The sequence below is a fragment of the Haemorhous mexicanus genome, chromosome 27 (genome assembly GCF_027477595.1).
Source record: "Haemorhous mexicanus isolate bHaeMex1 chromosome 27, bHaeMex1.pri, whole genome shotgun sequence".
Classification (NCBI taxonomy): Eukaryota; Metazoa; Chordata; class Aves; order Passeriformes; family Fringillidae; genus Haemorhous; species Haemorhous mexicanus.
Window position 1 is genome coordinate 4,681,635 of NC_082367.1, and position 14,390 is coordinate 4,696,024.

Genomic DNA, 14,390 nt, shown 5'->3' on the forward strand with positions numbered 1-14,390 from the left:
CCAAAATCCCTCATACAGCACCTCTGTACCCCTGAGTCCTCCCCAACCCCGTATTCAGCACTTCTGAACCTCCAAAACCCCAAATCCCTGGACCTCCACCCAGCATTCTAACACCATGAGCCCCCCAAAATCCCCCACCCAGCATCCCTGAGCCCCCCCAAACCTCCAAAATCCCTCACCCAGCCCCTCTGAGCCCCCCCCAAACCTCCAAAATCCCTCACCCAGCCCCTCTGAGCACCCCAAAATCCTCCCTCCCCTACCAGTCCCCCCCATTGTCCCCATTGTCCCCCCACTTTCGTCACGTGACCCTCCATTCATATTCCCGAAGGCCCCGCCTCCTCTCTCCCTATTGGCTTCCGCCCTCGCGTCGCAACCAATCACCGCCCAGCACCGGCGGCGCGCAGGGGGGGCGTTGCCGCGCGGGGCCGGCGCTGATTGGCTCCTCCCCCGGCCGTAGCCCCGCCCATAGCGGAAGCAGGAAGCGGGCGGGCCGGCCGTGACCCGCGGGCGGGCAGCGCCGGCCGCGCCATGACGGGAAAATCGGTGCGGGACGTGGAGCGCTACCAGGCGGTGCTGGCCGGGCTGCTGGCCGAGGACGAGAACAAGTTCTGCGCCGACTGCCAGGCCAAAGGTAGCGCGGATGGGCAGCAGGGCCTGCGGAACCCGCGCCGCACCGGATGCACCCCCTCGGTGCCCCCCCCAACCGCACCGGCCTCGCCGCTCTCCGGTGTGGCCGCTCCGCCGAGGGTCGGGCACCCCCGGTTGGGTCTGGTGGGGGTGCGTCCCGCGGTGCTGCCGGCGGAGGGGAGCGCTCCGGTGATGGCGGGGTGACAACGGTGCTGGCCCGGCGGTTACGGGGGTTGTGCGGGGGAGAGGCTGAGCCAGCGCGGGCTGGGGGCAAGAACGGCGCGGGTCTGGGGCAGAGAAGGGAGTGGGTCTGGGGCAGAGAGTGGGGTGGGTTTGGGGCAGAGAGCAGGGTGGTTTTTGGAGCAATAACCCCGTGGTTTTGAGGCAAAGAACTCGGTGGTTTTAGGGGAAAGAACTCCGTGGTTTGAGAGGCAGAATAGGATGGTTTGGGGGGAAAGAACACGCTGGTTTTGGGGAAAGGAATGGGGTGGTTTTGGGGGCACAACAGGGTGGTTTTGGGGGAAAGAACCCGGTGGTTTTAGGGGAAGGGACTCCGTGGTTGGAGAAGGAGAACAGGATGTGTTTGGAGGAGAGAACGCCGTGGTTTTGGGGGCACAACGGGGTGGTTTTGGGGGGAAGAACCCTCTGGTTTTCGGCAGAAAACCCCCAGATTTTTGGCCGCAGCCCAGCTGGGTTTGGTGCGAGTCGCACCGGGAGGTGCTGCTGGAGGAGCTGCGGTTCCCGGTGCCTCTGGAAGCCGAGGGGAGATGGGGAGGGACCTGCCCCAAATCTCCCTGTGGTGGGAATCCCGGGAAACACCCCGGAGCGGGTGGGGGCCTCTCGTGAAAGGGGGAAGAAGAGGGACCGGGAAAAGCCGACGCTGTGGAATTGAGGGAATTCCAGCTGGGGAGTCACATCCTGTCACCTGGGGCTGGAATGCCAGCGGCAGGACCTGCCCTGGATGCTGGGAGCTGTGACCTCATCCCAGCATCGTGGAGCACGGATGGAATTCCAGGTTTTTGCCCTCCTTTCCCACCTGGATTTTCCCTGTGAGGGTGGTGAGGCCCTGGCACAGGAATCCGTGGCTTCCCCATCCCTGGAATGTTCAAGGCCAGCCTGGGATAGTGGAAGGGACAGGAGGAGCTTTAAGGTCCCTCCCAACCCAAAGCATTCCATGTTTTCTTTATTCCAAGGTGTGTTATGACCCTGGTCTATCCGAGAGAGGAAATGTTTGAATTCCAGAGGATAAATCAAAGGAATAAAACTGTTCCTTGTCCCCCTGTGGTTGCTGCTTTGTTTTCCTGCAGCAAAAGAGTTAAAGTTGGCCCAAAATCCTGTTTTAATGAGCTGCCATAATCTCGTGGAGATCTGGACTTGAGCCTCATTTCCCAAGAGCTGCTGGAATTGAACTTGGAGGAGGGATTGGCCAAATCCATCTGTAAACAAAGGGCTTGGTCACCTCAGTGTGACCTCCAAACCTGCACAGCCCCCTCGAACAACCTTCCAAATTGGATAATTAGGATTTCTTTTCTCCCCAAACCACAATAACCTCACCCTTCCCCAGCTGGCTTTGGGATGAAGGTGGTGGTGGAGATGAGGATGTTCCTCTCCTGTGCCAATCCTTTATCTCTTGGCACCTCCTGGAGGGCAGAAATATCTCCTTTATCTCAGCTCCCAGGCCTGGGAGAGGGCAAATTCCACCAAAATGGGAATAAATTCAACCCCACAGCTCTGGGTGATGGAGCTTCTCCTGCTCACAGCACATCCTGCAAGTGCAGATTCCAGTTAATTAATTATTATCATTATAATAACTGGGAGTTATTTTATATTATCATTATAATAATTTGGGAGTTCAGCCTTCCCAAAGCTGGAAGCTGCTCCTGGCTGGGAACTGGGATTGCACCAATCCTGGAGAGCAGGCTGGGGCTGTCCCCACTTACCTGATCCACTGATTACCCCCTGCACTAATGAGGTTCCTGGCAGTGGGAAATCTCCTCCTCCAGGGCATGTGGGAGCTGTTTCTGCCCAGAGCTCCAGGGAGAATTTTGCATTTTTGGGGCAGTTTTGGTCCTTATGGTGAATGGAGCTGTCTCTGCCCAGAGTTCCAGAAAAATTTTGCATTTTTGGGGCAGTTTTGGTGAATGGAGCTGTCTCTGCCCAGACTTCCAGGGATTTGCTGCATTTTTGGGGCAGTTTGGGTACTTTTGATCAATGTGGTGCCACAGGAGCTGTCTCTGCATGGAGCTCCAGGGAATTGCTGCAGTTTTGGGGCAGATTTGATATTTTTGGTGAATGGAGCTGTCTCTGCCCAGAGCTCCAAGGAACTGCTGAAGTTTTGGAGCAGATTTGATACTTTTGGTGAATGGAGCTGTCTCTGCCTGAAACTCTAAGGAATTGCTGCAGTTTTGGGGCAGTTTTGGTATTTTTGGTGAATGGAGCTGTCTCTGCCCAGAGTTTCAGGGATTTGCTGCAGTTTTGGGGCAGTTTTGGTGCTTTTGGTGAATGGAGCTGTCTCTGCCCAGAGCTCTAAGAAATTCCTGCAGTTTTGGGGCAGATTTGATATTTTTGGTGAATGGAGCTGTCTCTGCCCAGAGCTCCAAGGAACTGCTGAAGTTTTGGAGCAGATTTGATACTTTTGGTGAATGGAGCTGTCTCTGCCTGAAACTCTAAGGAATTGCTGCAGTTTTAGGGCAGTTTTGGTATTTTTGGTGAATGGAGCTGTCTCTGCCCAGACTTCCAAGGAATTCCTGCAGTTTTGGGGCAGTTTTGATATTTTTGGTGAATGGAGCTGTCTCTGCCCAGAGCTCTAAGGAATTGCTGCAGTTTTGGGGCAGTTTTGATATTTTTGGTAAATGGAGCTGTCTCTGCCCAGACTTCCAAGGAATTCCTGCAGTTTTGGGGCAGTTTTGATATTTTTGGTGAATGGAGCTGTCTCTGCCCAGAGCTCTAAGGAATTGCTGCAGTTTTGGGGCAGTTTTGATATTTTGGTGAATGGAGCTGTCTCTGCCCAGACTTCCAAGGAATTCCTGCAGTTTTGGGGGCAGTTTTGATATTTTTGGTGAATAGAGCTGTCTGCCCAGGGTTTCAAGGATTTGCTGCAGTTTTGGGGCAGTTTTGGTATTTTTGGTGAACGTGGAGCTCTCCCAGCTCCGATGCCAAGGAAGTCCTGCTGTTCCTCCTGGAATAACTGCATCATTCCACTCTGCCCATGGAATTGAGCCCGGGGGTGGCTCCAGGTGGGGCCTCAGCACTTCCAGGGGTGTCTGGAAGCAAAGCTGGGCAGGGGCTGGAGCAACCTGGGACAGTGGGAAGTGTCCCTTGCCCGTGGCAGAGGTGAATTAAATGAGCTTTAAGGTCCTTCCCACCACCCAAGTGTGAGACTCTGTGAAATCTCAGGGTGGTTTTGCTGCTGCTGCTGCAGCAAACCCTGCTCAGAGCTCTTGTTTTGCAGGAAATTGGGTGAAATCTCTTTTCTCTCTTCCTCTTTTTGTTGCCAACTTCGTGTTTGGGGGAACTGGGAGAGCTGAGCCATGCAGGGTGGGCACTGCTGGGTTCTAAATCCTCTCCTTGGAGCTTTTGGCTGTGGGAATCACTGGGAAGAACACCTGGAGAGAGCAGCACTTGCTGGGCAGGTGGGATTTGTGCTGCTGGTGCCATTCCAAGGGTGGCTGTGGTGCTGCTGCTCCCTGGGTGTGTGTGTGAGAGATAACAGAGCTGCTGCACAGCCTGGGCTGAGCATCCAGCAGCACATTCCCTGCCTGGAATGTGGGAGCCTGGAGCTGGGCTGGCTGAGGGAGGGAGGGGCGAGGTGAAATCTCCATCAGGATTTGGAGAATTCCCACTGAGCGACACAGAGTGGATTCACTGCTGCTCCTACAGCTGCTCTGCACCCCCAGCTAATTGTGTTTGGTTCTCTCCTTCTGCCAAACTCTTCCCTCTGCTCTGCAGTCCCATCTGTGCATCCAGCAGGCTCCGTGGATCCCGGCGTGGTGAGGTCGGAGCGGGAGCTCCCCAGGGAGCAGAGCCGTGGCTGCCCAGAGGTTCCCCAGATGTTCCCCAGAGGTTCAGGTTGCCCTGTGCTCCCCCTGGTCTGTCTGGCTCTTCCCTTCATCCCTTTGTCTTGTGAGATCCATGGGTTCCAAGCTTAAATCCATCCCTTGTGTCCTGAGGGATTAGGTGGGAGGAGTGCTGCTGAACACGGCAGAAATCCAAAAAAAAATTTAAAAAAAAATAGTGGGATTGGGGAAATCCCTGCCCAGAGGTGGGTGAGGATGGGAGGGGAAGGGGGAGAAGCCTGGGGTGGAGTAGGTGCTACTGGGGGGCTGAATTCCAGTGGAATTTGGGAATTATCTTAAGGGGGAGCTGCTTTAGTCCAGCCTAACTCCTGGTAATCCAAACCAAATATTCCCTGAAAATCTGCATGACTCAACTCCTCCTCCTCCTCCAGCAGCCTCTTGAGCTGCAGCTGAATTCCCTTGCAGGCAGAGCAGTTCCAAGAGGAACTTTGGAAATAGCTGCTGGAACAGCTGCATGGGAGGAAGGAGGATGAGGATGGCAGTGCTGATGGAGGGAGGGGGAGTGGTGCAGCCTGTGCCTTCCAAAACCCCAAGTGGAGGGGCTGGAACTGCTCAGCTCGGCTCAGGAAATCTGGGATGAGGAGAAAGCTCAGCTTTAGGCAAGGGAACCTTGCCAGAGGGATGGATCCATGTGGGTTGTGTGTTCCTTTGAATCCTCAGCTGCAGCCACAATATTCTGGAATCTGCATTGTTCTGCTTTTCTGCTCTTCCCAGTTCAGATCTGGTGCACCAAGGGAGTGGAAATGCTCCAAAATTCACTTTATCCCCTCTGGATGAAGTGAATTTTCACCTCAGCAGGGCAAAACTGGCAGAGGACACAGCTCTGTCCACCCTGAGCCTGCCTGGAGCTGCAACTTCCCACTCAAGCAAGGGGAAAAAAGCATCAGTGTTCCCAGCAGGGATTTGGTGTGGAATTAGTTGTGGGAAGATCCCTTTTAAGCAGAGCTCTGAGTCACACTTGGCCCTACATCTGCCAGAAATAGGGATAATCCTCAGGGCAGCAGCACCTGGGCTCTCTGTGCTGACCCACCTGGGGATGGAGGTGGGAAAAGAAAGCTTCCCCTCACCAAAAAAAAATTTAAAAAAATAAAATAAAATAAAAAGCCACGTGATTCCCAACTGGAGTAAAGTTTGTTCCTATAGAAACTGCCAGGAGTTATGTAAGGAAATGGCAGCTGCAGTGCAAAGGGAGCTCGTGCTCCAAAATGCAAAGTAGGGCTTGAAACCGAGCAAAAAGTCAGGAATAGCTCAGGGCTGCTCCAGGTTGGGATTGTTCCCTGTGTCCCAGGAAATCTGGGACAAAACTGGAGCTTTCAGGAGGAGCTGTCTTGGACTTGGAGCAGTGAGGGCGAGGCTGGATTTACCTGGGCCTTATAAATTGGTTTTTTGTCTATTTTTGGTGATTTATGCCATTCCTTCCTGCCCCTTTTCCTTGGAATTTCAAGGGATGTTTAGCTCATGAGGCTGAAAATCAGGATTTTTAGAATTATTAATTATAATATAAATATATATTATTATATTACATATATTATTATAGTATTAATATATATTATATGTTATTATGCTTATATATTATAATTATATTTTATACAGTATAAATATAATATTATATATAATATAATTATAATATATAATATATTATAATTATACTATAAATATTATGATTATATATTATATATTTTATATCATATATTTTATATCATATATTTTAGATCACATATTTTATATCACATATTTTATATTATATATTATATATCATATATTTTAGATCACATATTTTAGATCACATATTTTAGATCACATATTTTCATCACATATTTTTATCACATATTTTTATCACATATTTTAGATCACATATTTTAGATCATATATTATATATTATATATTTTATATTACATATTATGTTATATATTATTTATATTATATATATATTGTAATAATATATAATATATAATAATTATATATAATACATATAATATATATTATAATTAAGATATTCATTCAGGTGATTATGATTATCATGTTTAGATACTGCAAAAAATTCTCAATCCATCAAAAACTGACCCAGGACCTTCCTCTGCTCAGAGTTTTTTCAAGGACTTGGTGGCTTCTAAAAAATCCTTAAATTAAATCACAAAACAGAGTCTAAATATTTTCAACACCGAGTGACGAATGAAAAACCATTTTTCAAATTCTATTTACAGCATCAAAAGCCAGCTCAGTGATGGCAGAGCTCCCACCCTGCTGCTCTGCTCCCAGGTGCACCCATCCCCTCAATTATTTCCATTTCTTGGGAATTCAGGCCTCCTTGGAATCTGCAATCCCCAGGATGGTTTGATGTCTGCTTTTGCTCCAAAAATGATGCCACAGGAAGTCCGTGGCTTGTGGAACTGACTGATTTTATTTTTATTTTTGGATGTATATTTCTGTTTTTCAGCTGCGTCACCCCGTTGGTTTTCATGGATCCCGGTGACAGAAATTGTCCCTGTCACCTTTTTATTGAGGGGAGGAACATCCAACCCCTTCTGCAGGAAAGCCCCTCCCTGCTGCTCTCAGAAATTCTCATTTCCTCCACTTCAAAGAACAGTGAGAAAACTGCTCATCTTCACCCCAAACCACACAATCCTTCAGCTTCAAGGCCACAGGGCCCTCAAATATTGGATTTTTTTTTTGCTAAACTGGAAGATTTTCTGGCAGAAATCAGAGCCAGCACCTTTTGTTTTTCTTGCAAAATGTGATGAGGCCTGTAATTACTGTGTGGGGGAAAAAAAAAGGAAAATAAAATCCCCAGACAGCCCTTTCTTCTTTCAAAGCTGAATTTTGGGGGGATTAAGCTGCTGGATCAGGTGTAGATTTTTATTTTTGGGGGTGTCCAAGTGAGGGTTTGGCTTTAGCATCCCCAGAGCTGCACAAATCCCTCAGGCTGTGCCTAAATCTGGGAGTGCAGCAGGGATTGATCCCAAATCCCAGGTGGATCCCTGATCCCTGCAGCAGCATCCACGCTCAGCTCGGTTATTAACAGAGTTAATAACTCAATAAATTCATTTAAAGGGGGTTTTGGAGTTCCCCCAAGTCCTGGAAGAGCAGAACAGACATTTCCAGCAAAGAGCAGAGGAAGTTTTGCAAGAGAGGCTTTGCCACAGCTCTGAGCAGATGAATTCCAGAAAATCCTTGAGCAATTTCTTTCCAGAACAAGGAAACCACGAGGCAGAGGAACCTCCTGGATCCTGAGTTCTTTCCTTTGACTCTACAACAAAAAAAAAAATGAGGATTATCCAGCTTGGAGTCGAGGAAATTTGTTCCTGGTGAAATTTGTCCCTGGGTATCCCCTGGCAGGGATTCCCCTGCTCCCGGAGAATTCCCCACATCCCTTTTCCTCACCTGGCTGATTCCACAGCCAGGAGGAATTTTGGGATGGAATTTGGAGCAATTTTGGGATCCATGGAGCAATTTTGGGATCCATGGAAGAGGCCCCATTTCCACTGGGAATTCTTTCACCAGCTTCTCAGTTCCATGCTCCCTCAATCCCATGGAAGCAGCTCTTCTTTGCCTTTTCCAAGGAGCTGTGGTTTTCCAGCCAGCTCCTGGTTTATTTTTAAATGCTTTCTGCAGAGTTCTTACAGCCAAAAAAAAAAAAAAAAAAGAAAAGTTGCCTGAGGAGCTTGAGCCAGGATTTGGTGCCTGAGAGAAGGGTGAGGAGTGAATCCCCTCAAACAAATCCACTCCAGGGGGTGGACTTGGAGCAAGTCACTCATTTGGAGCAGGCTCCTGGGGCTGGGAGGTGAGAAGGGAATGAGGCTGGGGGTTTTCAAGGGAATCAGGATCCTTTTCACTCACTCAGATTATTCAGCAGCCCTTGGAGCATTAGATGGGGACTGGAGCTGGCAGGAGCAGCTTGGAATGTGGAGTTTATTTGGACAGGCTGGGATGTAAAACAGGCTCTGGAATTGTCTGCTGGGCACTGGATCCCTGCTGGATCCTCCTCCCTTGGGAGTGTTCAGGAAAATTGGGAATGAAAATTCAGTGAGCAGGGGATGCCTTGGGGGTTGTGATCCTCCTGCCAGGCTGGGAGAGCATCCCAGGGGATCTGAGCTAACCCAGGTCTGCAGCCAGGCTCTGAAAATGTTGGGATTCCTGTTCCAAGTTGGTGTTTCCTTCACTCCAGGAGGGATTTGTGCAGGGCTGAGGTGAAACTTCCTCAGAGCAGGGCTGGTGCCAGGTGATTCTGCTTCCCATGGATGCTAAAATCACCCCCAGCATCATAAATCAGATATAAAATCATTCTAAAGCTGAGGCAGAAGTGGTGGCAGCACCAGGCAAGGCTGGCACTGGAGCAGGGGCTGGGCACTGGATCCCTGCTGGATCCTCCTCCTTTGGGAGTGTTCAGGAAAATTGGGAATGAAAATTCACTGAGCAAGGGATGCCTTGGGGGTTGTGATCCTCCTGCAGCCCCTGCCAGGCTCTGAGCTAACCCAGGTCTGCTCAGTGGGCAGCCAGGCTCTGAAAATGTTGGGATTCCTGTTCCAAGTTGGTGTTTCCTTCACTCCAGGAGGGATTTGTGCAGGACTGAGGTGAAGCTCCACAAACTTGAGCAGAGCAGGGCTGGTGCCAGGTGATTCTGCTTCCCATGGATGCTAAAATCACCCCCAGCATCAAAAATCAGACATAAAATCATCCTGAGGCTGAGGCAGAAGTGGTGGCAGCACCAGGCAAGGCTGGCACTGGAGCAAACTCCCAATTTCCCACATGGGAATGGGGTTTCCATTTTGGCTCTGAGGTCCCTCAGCCTTGGTGGAATTGATTTTAGAACATCAACCCGAGGATTTGTGCAAGAAATAAATTTTTTTTTAGTGGTTTAAGGAGCTGAATGTTTCTGTGGCCTTGCCCTCAGCCCTCTGGGAGATCAATCCATCCATAATTCCTGAGCCAGGAGGGTGAGGTGCCCCTGTTGGTTGGTGGGGGGTGTCAGGGTGTGCCCCCTTTTTGGGAGGGGTGATAACTCCCCCAGGCAGCTCTGCAGTGCTGATTAAAGCTGCCCTGTTGGTATTTATTGATACAAACCCATTTTTCTCAGAAAAACATTCCCCTAAACTCCAAGCCAGGCGTTTCCCCCTTTTTTTTCACTGAGAGTCTGAGCTGGGGTTGGGTTTGGGGAAGTGAGGAGCAGCAGCAGGGGCTGAAAGTCACATCTGGAGCTGTGAAACCCTGGGGAAATGCCTGCAAAAAGGCCTGAAAAGCAAACTGAGAGTGGCTGGGCACTTGCAGGGAGGTTTTTAGTGGGAGATGTTCCAGTGTGAGCTGCTCCAGAGAGGGAAGTGGGAGGTTGTTTACATCTGCACCAAACCCTTCCCCCCTCCCACAACCTCAGGGCTTTAGATGTTTTAAAAGAACATTTTTTGAAGGTTAAAGTGAAGCTGGGTGTCTGGGGAGGGGATGTTGGAGCTGTTGGATCCCCCCTGGGTTTGCTGTGGCTGCAGGCTCTGGGAGAATTTTGGGAAATTGAGATTTTTTTTGTCCCTGTGTGGGTCCCTCCTGAGCTGCTGGGGTCACCAATCCCACCTCCCCCAGGTCCTCAGTTCCCTGCAGGTTTGAAACCTTTCCTGCAGCACCTCCTGGCCCTGCAAGGACACCCAAATCCCAGCTGGAATCTCCCCAGGGAGCAGCTCCCCCCTGGTTGTGTAATGAGTTTATTGCTGGGAGGGGTTCCAAAACCCCCCAAAATGTCATTTAAATGTGAATAGAAGCCAGCTGCTGCATCTTGGCTCTCCCAGAAGTTGGATTTAGGAGGTGCAGCACATGCCAGCTGTGGCTCCCTGGCTGTCCCAGCCCCCTGAGGGGACACTGGAGCAGCAGCAGGGTGTGACACTAGCCCTGAGTCATGGTTGAGTGGGAGGCTGTGGTGGCCTGAGCTGCTCCATGTGACAAACCCAGTGAGCTGATTACTCCAGGAGCTGCCCATTAATCCTTTTAGTCCTATCAAGGCTAAATTTATCTGGAGTTTTCAATCTAACCTTGGATCTCCTGATAATCCTGCCAGCAGCCTCACGTTAGAGCCCTGGGGGCGAGAGAATTCCAGGCAGAAATCACAGGAAGGATCCTGGCCAAAGGTTTCATTCCCAATTTTTTGGGGCACGTTCAGGTGGTGCTGAAGTTTTGCTGAGGTAATAAAGGGACTGAGGTGTAGGCAAGGGTGGCTGGGATATTTATTTATTTTAATTGATTTCAGCTCCAATAAATTGAGATCATTCCCAAAGGTCATTCCTGGAGAGGGGAAAAAGCAGCAAATAATATCAGGAAAGGGCAGAAAATGTAATAAAAGCATTTTGAAGTGAATTCCCTGGAATGGTGCTGGAGTTACCTGGTGGAGGTTGTGTCTGGAAGGGTCTCTGAGTGCATGATCAGCTCCAAATCCCTCCAGGAGCAGGAATGAAACTGTTAACAGCATCTCAAATAGAGCACTGCTTTTTTAGGGCTCTGAAATGACACTTTCCCCCTCTTCCCCCTCCCACCTCCCTCTCATTAACTCTGCTATTTTAGCTGTGGCAAGAAAAGCTGGAGAACTCTTCATCATCCACAGGAATGTCTGGAAGAAGGGTTGGTGGAGGCTGTTTGATCCCTAATTTTGTGTTTTCCCAGTTCCTCATGCACTGGGACACCAGTTTGTGCTGGGAGAAAAGGGTTTAATTTTAAAATATTCTTAAAAATATTGAGCAGGATTGAGGCTCTGGGAATTCCTGTGGATCTCTGGATGCCCTGCTGGGATTCCTGGGTGCCCAGTACAAACTGGACACCAGTTTGTGCTGGGAGAAAAGAGTATTTTAATTTTAAAATATTCCTAAAAATATTCAGAGGATTGAGGGTCTGGGAGAGGGGTGAGGAAAACTCCTCATCATCCAGAGGAATGTCTGGAAAAAGGCTTGGTGGAGGCTGTTTGATCCCTAATTTTGTGTTTTCCCAGTTCCTCGTGCACTGGGACACCAGTTTGTGCTGGGAGAAAAGAGTATTTTAATTTTAAAATATTCCTAAGAAAATATTCAGAGGATTGAAGGTCTGGGAGAGGGGTGGGAAAACTCTTCATCATCCAGAGGAATGTCTGGAAAAAGGGTTGGTGGAGGCTGTTTGATCCCTAATTTTGTGTTTTCCCAGTTCCTCATGCTCTGGGACACCAGTTTGTGCTGGGAGAAAAGAGTATTTTAATTTTAAAATATTCCTAAGAAAATATTCAGGATTGAGGGTTTGGGAGAGGGTGGGAAAACTCTTCATCATCCACAGAAATGTCTGGAAAAAGGGCTGGTGGAGGCTGTTTGATCCCTAATTTTTGTGTTTTCCCAGTTCCTCATGCACTGGGACACCAGTTTGTGCTGGGAGCTGGGAGAAAAGGGTTTAATTTTAAAATATTCCTAAAATATTGAGCAGGATTGAGGCTCTGGGAATTCCTGTGGATCTCTGGATGCCCTGCTGGGATTCCTGGGTGCCCTGAGTCCATCTCAGCCCCTCAATCTTTCCCTCCTGGGTGTGTTTTGATCCCTGGCATGATCTCCCATCCACACCTTGGAGCTGTCCTGCATGAAAACCATGAAAACCAGGAATGTCTGACCTTGGCCAAATCCTTTCTTGTGTTCTGACCCCAGGAAAAGCAAATCAAAGTCCATCAGAGCTGTGGAAACTGAACTGATCATTCCTTGGGCTGGGATTGGTTTTTTGGGGCCAAATCCTGGGCTCAGGGCTTGCTCCTGCCTCAGCTGGGAATTCCTGCCCAGCTCTGAGCAGATTTGAAGATGCTGAGTGGATTTTTGAGGGTTTTTTTTTGGTTTTAGGGAATATTCTGGAGCTGGTTCCAGGTTATCCAGACATGGCAGAGCTCAGGGAGTTGGAGGTTTTTTGGGGTGGTTTAAATTCCTGTTTTTCTTTCTCTTCTTGTGTGGATGGAAGAGAGAGGCAATAAATCAGGGATAATAATTGGAGGAAATTTGGAAGGATTTTATCCAATTCCTTCCTCAGAGCAGGAAAAATGCAAATTTTACCTCAAATTCAGCTCTTTTGGAGGGATTTTAGATCAGTAACAGCCCCAGGTTTGAGCTTTTTCTGGGTGAAATCAGGAAGTTTTTCCTTCATATCAGGAATTTTTCCCTTACAGAAAGAAAAAAACAACAAAACTGTTTAAATTCCTGATTTTTCCCCTCTTGGAGCTGTTTGGTTTGTGTGGATGGAAAAGAGAGACAATAAATCAGGAATAATAATTGGAGGAAATTTGAAAAGAATTTTATCCAATTCCTTGCTCAGAGCAGGAAAAATGCAAATTTTACCTCAAATTCAGCTGTTTTGGAGGGATTTTAGATCTGAGGGGTTTAGATTTTGAGGGGTTTTAGATCAGTAACAGCACTGGGTGAGAGCTTTTTCTTGATGAAATCAGGAATTTTTTCCCTCACAGAAAGAAAAAAGCAACAAAACTCTTTAAATTCCTGATTTTTCCCCTCTTGGATCTGTTTGGTTTGTGTGCATGGAAGAGAGAGACAATAAATCAGGGATAATAATTGGAGGAAATTTGGAAAGAATTTTATCCAATTCCTTCCTCAGAGCAGGAAAAATGCAAATTTTACCTCGAATTCAGCTGTTTTGGAGGGATTTTAGATCTTGGATTTTAGATCTTGAAGGGTTTAGATCTTGAGGGATTTTAGATCTTGAGGGATTTTAGATCTTGAGGGATTTTAGATCAGTAACAGCACTGGGTGAGAGCTTTTTCTTGGTGAAATCAGGAATTTTTTCCCTCACAGAAAGAAAATAAGAACAAAACTGTTTAAATTCCTGATTTTTCCCCTCTTGGAGTTGTTTGGTTTGTGTGCATGGAAGAAGGAGACAATAAATCAGGGATAATAATTGGAGGAAATTTGGAAGGATTTTATCCAATTCCTTGCTCAGAGCAGGAAAAATGCAAATTTTACCTCAAATTCAGCTGTTTTGGAGGGATTTTAGATCTTGGATTTTAGATCTTGAAGGGTTTAGATCTTGAGGGATTTTAGATCTTGAGGGATTTTAGATCTTGAGGGATTTTAGATCAGTAACAGCCCCAGGTTTGAGCTTTTTCTTGATGAAATCAGGAATTTTTTCCCTCACAGAAAGAAAATAAGAACAAAACTGTTTAAATTCCTGATTTTTCCCCTCTTGGAGCTGTTTGGTTTGTGTGGGTGGAAGAGGAAACAATAAATCCCCAAGGACAAGGATTGGGAACATCCTCCTGATGTACAATTCCAGTTTCCAGCCCAGATGAGAATCCAAAATCCTCAATCCCAGTTCACTTGGTGCAGTTTCCCAGTTGCTCCAGGCCAAAAAAACACCACAAAAAAAGGGTTGGATGGGTGGGAAACCTTTTCTTTTCCCTTCCCAGGACCACGATGGGCATCCTGGAATATTGGGGTGTTCATCTGCATCCGCTGTGCTGGCATCCACAGGAACCTGGGGGTTCACATATCCAGGGTCAAATCTGTCAACCTGGACCAGTGGACACAGGAACAGATCCAGGTGAGGCCTGGGAGAACACTGAGGGGTTTTTTTCTTAAATAAACCAAACCAGGATTGCCCTAAAAAAATGAGGGAAGTGGAGGAAGGGAGAAGAATTCCAGCTGGGATGGGTTGGGGGGGGAAAAAAAACCAAAATATTCTCACTGCAGGCTGGACAAACAGCAGGGG

The 14,390-nt window shown here is 48.2% G+C and overlaps 1 protein-coding gene and 1 long non-coding RNA gene across 2 annotated transcripts in view; both read left to right on the forward strand.

The window, feature by feature from the left end:
• The first annotated feature begins 463 nt into the window (after window positions 1–463).
• Window positions 464–14,390, forward strand: part of SMAP2 (small ArfGAP2) — a 28,437-nt gene continuing 14,510 nt past the window's right edge. Inside the window, exons 1-2 of the mRNA XM_059868591.1 lie at window positions 464–631; window positions 14,089–14,222. Coding sequence (XP_059724574.1) covers window positions 529–631; window positions 14,089–14,222 — 237 coding nt within the window. The 5' untranslated portion in view covers window positions 464–528. The remainder of the gene's footprint in view (window positions 632–14,088; window positions 14,223–14,390) is intronic.
• Window positions 6,664–9,563, forward strand: LOC132338758 (uncharacterized). Its single transcript, XR_009489532.1, has 2 exons — window positions 6,664–8,804; window positions 9,180–9,563. It is a non-coding gene; the product is annotated as an uncharacterized LOC132338758 (long non-coding RNA).